This window comes from Porcisia hertigi, chromosome 30, assembly GCF_017918235.1.
Source record: "Porcisia hertigi strain C119 chromosome 30, whole genome shotgun sequence".
Lineage (NCBI taxonomy): Eukaryota > Euglenozoa > Kinetoplastea > Trypanosomatida > Trypanosomatidae > Porcisia > Porcisia hertigi.
Window position 1 is genome coordinate 107,297 of NC_090589.1, and position 6,000 is coordinate 113,296.

The 6,000-nt window shown below is 54.8% G+C and overlaps 2 protein-coding genes across 2 annotated transcripts; both read left to right on the forward strand.

Annotated features, from left to right (window-relative positions):
- Positions 1–505: 505 nt before the first annotated feature.
- Positions 506–2,029, forward strand: JKF63_02790 (uncharacterized protein; the record flags this gene model as incomplete). Its single annotated transcript, XM_067898814.1, has 1 exon — positions 506–2,029. One exon carries the CDS (start codon positions 506–508, stop codon positions 2,027–2,029), a length of 1,524 nt encoding a protein of 507 aa, XP_067755258.1.
- Positions 2,030–3,584: 1,555 nt separating this feature from the next.
- JKF63_02791 (uncharacterized protein) lies at positions 3,585–4,289 on the forward strand (the record flags this gene model as incomplete). The annotated part of the gene is made up of 1 exon (XM_067898815.1): positions 3,585–4,289. The coding sequence occupies one exon, from the start codon at positions 3,585–3,587 to the stop codon at positions 4,287–4,289; it is 705 nt and encodes a 234-aa protein (XP_067755259.1).
- Positions 4,290–6,000: the final 1,711 nt, after the last annotated feature.

A 6,000-nucleotide genomic window follows, 5' to 3' on the forward strand; every position in this document is an offset into this window, starting at 1 on the left:
TGGCAGGTTCGACGCATCGTTATTAGCATATCACTTGCTGAGCGATGGATCTGGCCACGGGATGCAGCAGCACCGTCACCACTCTGCGGTACCTAACTGCGCTGCCTTCATCCCGTTTTGCTTCTCCCTCCTCTTTGGGGCCCCGAGGCACTCTGCCTGAGGAGGGAGTCATTGGCCAAGCGACTGTAGTCTTTTGCTGCTGCCCCCCCCCCCTCCAAAAAAAAAAAAGAAAATAAAAAAAAAACGGCTCGTTCTGCTATCCCTGGTGTCCCACACACCAGCATTGTAGGTAGTCAACGGGGGGGGGGGAAGGGGGGGGGAACCCGTGTGCCATCAACAACAACCTCTGCGTTAGTGGCTGCACCTATTCTTTTTGGCCCACATGGGCAGCTGTCTCATCCCTCCCTCTTTCCCTACTCCCCCACTTCCCAGATACATAGCGTATAAGCACCACAGAAGAAAACTCTTTTTTTTTTTCAAATAGGCTCAGCAAAACCCGTGCAGGATGCGGCCGCGACATTCGAAGACGAGCCTCGATTCAGCCGAATGCGTGGAGAAGCCGGCACAAAAAGCACCAGCGAATAGTTGGCTGCCGCCTCCAGACGTGCCAGACTCCACCTCTGCCCATGCGGTTAAGTCTTCTGGTTTCTCATCGGCGCCGACAGCGCCGGCAACATTCATGAAAGACCACCACACCGATGCGCAGCGTCGGTTTGTCTTCAGTGGCGCCGCATTGCCGACGCTCTTGCCACCCAACACCATCACGGACGATGCGACAGAGATGCTCTCCTCAGACCCTAACGGGGCCCGCGGCGGCATCAGTGGCGTGACAGCCCCAATCGATCCCTGGACCACCGTCCTCGTGGCCAATCACATCACCAACACGGGAGCGGTAGTGAGGTTGGAGCGAGTAGACTACAGCAAGGCAATGCGCGCGTATCGCGTGTGTTGGCAGGAGGGAGGCATCGTAGGCGATGGGCCGCTGCAGAGCTCTCCGACCGCTTCTTCTTCCACACCAACGAAATCGTTGCCGCAGTCGGCGACCTCGTCGCCTCGGGGTCTTCACAGTCACGTAGCGTCTCCAACTGGTACTTCAGGGAGTGCGAGTCCCAGGGACAGCACTGGTTACACTGGAGGTGAAGCAGTACTTGGCCACAACCTGGCTCCCTGGCGTCTCGTGCTCCTGCGGTTGTTCAGTGCTGCGGATATGATGCTCTTCGCTGTGGCCGTGGCGTGCTTCCTCGTGGTGGTGTCGCGACTGCGTGTGATGGAGTACCCTCAAGTGGACAGACACAGCCTAACGGCGCCGACGTCTCTATCATGGTCGGCGGTGACGCTGACAACACTCGCCTCCGGACGTGCGATGATGCGCGGTGTCGCGGCACCGTCTGGCTCTCCGCGGGGATCAGAGCCACCTTCATCCTCCACGGCAACCTCCGCCGCTTCGACTATTGGAGGCGAAGCGGGGCTCTCTGCTTCCTACGTCCAGCTCACCCGCTCCACGACCCTGGACACAGGCGTCACCTTCAGTCTGCTGCTGCTTTCCACTTTGCTGTTGGTGAAGCGGCTCAGTGGCGCGCTCAATCGGGTGTACGTGGAGGAGGTACTCGTCATGCGTGGCGTTGGCCTGCAGTTCTCCGCCTACGGCATATTCAATACGCTGAGGTACCGGCATTTTGTGGATCTACTCATGCTGCGCTCGCTGGTGATCCACGACGCATTCTTTCGGTATCAGCCGATATTTTTCCTCTCCTCCTCTGTCGAGAACAAAGCCACCCGGGTGGTGTTCTTCCCCGATACGCTGCCTCGATTGGCCGTCCTGCGTCCTGTTTTGAATGGGATTCGCAGCGTACTCTACGGAGAGCCAGATGAGGGGATGAGCTTGGCAGAGCTGGAGAGCCAGCGGAGGAAAACCGGCGGCGACCTTTCTGATGGCAGCCCTTTGACAGACGACAGCTTCGCTGAGGACACGGCGACGACGCCAAATGACGCGTGCTTCTCCGACGCGACGGACCACGACGAATATTGATGGAGAGAGGGAAATGAAAAAATTATTAAGAGGCATGTGAAGGTCAAGGTGGGTGGTGATTAGGCTGAGGAGGGGAGGGGGGGGAGGGGGAGAGGGGGCAGCTGCTCTTCTCCGGCTCATTGGTGGTCCTCAAATATGTCCATCGTTTGCGCATAGAGCCTGTGTCCTTGGATTTGCTATCAACACCAGTGTGCGTGAGTTTTTTTGTGTGTGTGTCTTCTGGTTTTTTAGCAAGTCTGAAAAATGGGTGCGTGCGTCCCGTAATGCGGAGACGCTAGGAGCGGTGGTGGAGAGGGCTTTGAGGACGAAAGAGGCGGGGAGTTTGGGTATGCGCGAAGAGGCTCTCTTCAGTCTGCACGAGGGAACCGAGAAGAAGATGGTCGCGATGGTGAATCGCTGACTCTATGTGTATGCACATTCCCTATCTCCCCCCCAAAAAAAAAATCGCGGGCTCCCCTCACGCCAATCCCCCCGTAGCACGAAGCAGCAACATGCCTACTTGTTGCAGCAGCGCTGAGTTAGTGATGTAAGCATAGCCGCCGCATCTCGCTTGATTAGCCCGTATTCCAGGGACGTCTTACAGCCGCGCCTATCGTGCCGGTCGCTGTAGGGAGGCGTCTACTCCGAGTGGCTCAGATTTCTCGTCATTGGGTAGTGAGGTGGGCTGCATGAGACCGAATCGATTCACAACAACACTCTCCCTATTCTTTGGATGATAAAGACGGGGTGGGTGGGGAGTCGTTCATTGCTGCAGGATTTTCCGATCCCGAGACGTTCAGCACTCGGCCGCCAACGTCGACATGGGTGAGTCCCCCTGACTCGACTGACAGCTGAGGGATTGGCGTGTGTCAGAACCACAACATATTTTGACGTTCGCAGCGGGGCAGAGGAGGGGGGGGGCTTACATGGTTACCCCCCCCCCCTTCCTCCACACACACACAAACACACAGAGCAATACGTGAACGCCTATACCGGACTGAGGTGTTTCCCGTTATCGGGAGCAGCCTTGCCTCTCTGGACCGTTCCCGGCTCATCGCCCTGGCGCTCATGTAAATGTCTGTGTGTGTGTGTCTCGGCCCTTCTTTTCTTCCAGAAAAGAGAAGGTTGCGCCTCTCAGTCTTCTCCCTGACTCGTTTTCTTCTCCACACGTGATTTGTCTGTTGTAACTCCTTTGCGCGTATCGCTGACATATCCCTAAACGTAGACAAGGACGCTCACAGTGTCGGCTCCTCTAACCTGGCCGCAGTCGACCCCCTCCCCCTCCCCCCCCCCCTCCCACCACCACCACACCTTCCGCTCACCCAAAACATACAGCCCTTCCCCTTTGTATCCAACTCGGGATCTCCTTCGCGCAGCCCGTAGGTCCAGACATCGCGTAAAGATATTTTTGGTGAGCCTTCTGAGCGCGTGCATCCAACTGTCACCGTTGGGACGCACACGACTGCACAGCAAACGTTTTCACTCTAGGAGAATAAAAAAAAGGGGGTGTCTCTCTCAAGTTCAATCACGTTGCTCTCAGAAGGGGAACCCCCTTCCAAAACACACACAAAAAAGGATGCTCCAACGCCGTAGTCTGCGTTGTATCACCGGATCGACTCCGATGCTCCTGGTATGGAGGGGGTGTGTAGCGCGGAGATATTTCTCTACTCGCCAGGCCGATCGACTACGACAGTCGTCAAAAAGACGATCGGCCGAGGGCGGCACCACCACCTCACACACACCATCTCGTGGTGCATGTGGGGGCAGCCGTGCCACGTGCGGACCGGCACAACGGGTCGCAAAGCCTGCGCCCCCGTCAGTGAGTGCCTCTGCTACGTCCACCACCGCTCACTCGGCGCTCTCTTCTGGACGTGCAAAGCCGCTTCCAGGTCGATTTAACCGTCTAGTAGCACAAAATGGCTTTTTGGTGACTTTTTATCACTACGTTTTGGGGGAGAGCATCAATCTCGTGCTGACATATCTTCTCCATGTCCAACGTTTAGGGATTGGCGACACGGGTAGCTGGCTTGGTACTCTCGGCGTGCCGGTGGATCGGTTTCTGAACGTGGGTCCGACAGTATACGGACTGCAGCTGTCACCGCGACTGGTGCTGAACTATTTGGTGGTGAATGCGTGTACCTATCCGTCGATACCGCTCCAGCTGCGCTTCTGCATTGCGACAGCACCGATCGTGCGCGCACCGCTCCATTTGATGGGGCGGCTACTGCGAGCCTCGAGGAAGGCCACCGTTCCTAAGGCGCCGTCTGCCACGTCGTCATGATGGTCAAAAAAATGGTTTGTGGGGTGTGGGGTGTGCGCCCACGCAAACACAAGCGCACCACTGTTGGTGAACACTTCTTCGGGGTGTGGATACGTTGCTTTTTCTCCCTTGCGTAGCGTCTGTCTGTGTGCCTGTGCCTGTGCCTGTGTGTGTGTGTGTGTCTTGTATGTAGGATGTGCATATATATATATTATATACATACATTCCCCTATCTTGCGTATTCTGTCTTTGCCTATATTAACCCCCTATCGTTGCTCTGCAGATGTTCACGCCAACGCCACAGGGCCTCAAAAACAACCACCACAAATATCACAACGTGTACCGTCTTTTCCAGCTTCGCCTCCCACACTTACCATTCCTTATCCACGCAGCACTTGCCTGCGAAGCGGGAGAGCGTAGAGGAAAACGGGGACGAGTGCTTCCAGCATCACTCTTCCTCCTCCCCTCTCCCACTCTCTCCCCTCACCCCTCTCCCCTCACCCCTCAACCCACCGCTCATCTCTTTTCGCTCGGTTTCACCAAACATCGCATCCACTCCTGTCTTTGGCTCTCACTGGCACATCGAATACATTTTACTCTTACACATTTGTATATGTATGCGTAATATTATGCATGTATGTCTGTGAGTGAGTGTGACATTAACTTTTCTCTCTCGTCTGTTTGTCGTCGCTCCTCGTTATACCCCCCCCCTCCCGAAAAAAAAAAAGAAGTGCCTCAGAAGCGCTTCGTCTCTCTTTCTTACTCTTTTTTTGTTTTCTCTTTCCCCTCCCCTCCCCTCGCAGGCGCACAGGTACGATCTAAATCCTCCCCCTAAAAAACCGCTCCTGCAAGTCATCTCAGTATCTTCATCCTCCACTTCATCGTGCGCACACACGCGCACTCAAATATATATATCTATATATATATATATACATATATATATATATATATATTGGCAGTGGGCTCATACTTGGCGGCTTAGACACAGGCACATACGCGCAAAGCCACGAAGTGCATATATACACACACACAGATTGTTCTGCACTCGGTCGCACTTATTACTACGTGATTAGAGATACACACAGCTTCGTTCAAGATTCTCTGCGTATACTCTACCTGAGTGCACTCGTGCTTTCGAGTGCGCGTCTGTGGACTTGTTCGCCTCTGTCTGGATCCTGTTGCCCACCTTCTTCCCTTCTCCGCGAAGCGTTCGCTGTCACGGGTGCGTGCTACTTGCGTGTGGTCCCTCTGTAATTGGATTGTTTTGTGTGTGTGTGTGTGTGTGTTACTCTCGTGCTTCTGTTAGATGTATCTATACAAAGTGGGGAAAACACTCGCAAAACGGTAGTTTCCTGCCCCCTCCTCCTTCCCCTCACATCTTTTTTTTTTTTTCAAATCCCCTCCTCTCCCCTGTCTCTCCCTTCTCTCCCTTCTCTCTTTCTCGGCTGATCCATCGTTTCCGAGGTTAGACAATTATCCCCTTCTCTCTCTCTTTTTCCCCCCCTCCCTTCTGATTTTGTTTGAGCCCGCCTTGACGGTGCAACCAACCCCCTCCCGTTGTTGTTTTCTACGGAATTTTGTTTTGATTTTTTCTCTTCCGCTGATCGTTTATTTGTCGTTTCCGTTCCTGCGCCCCCCTCCCTCCCCCTCCCCCTTCCTGCGCCCCCTCCCTCCCCCTCTTCTCCTGCCCTGGTGGCAGTGCTTCGCTTCATTTCTTCATCTTTGCAGCTTC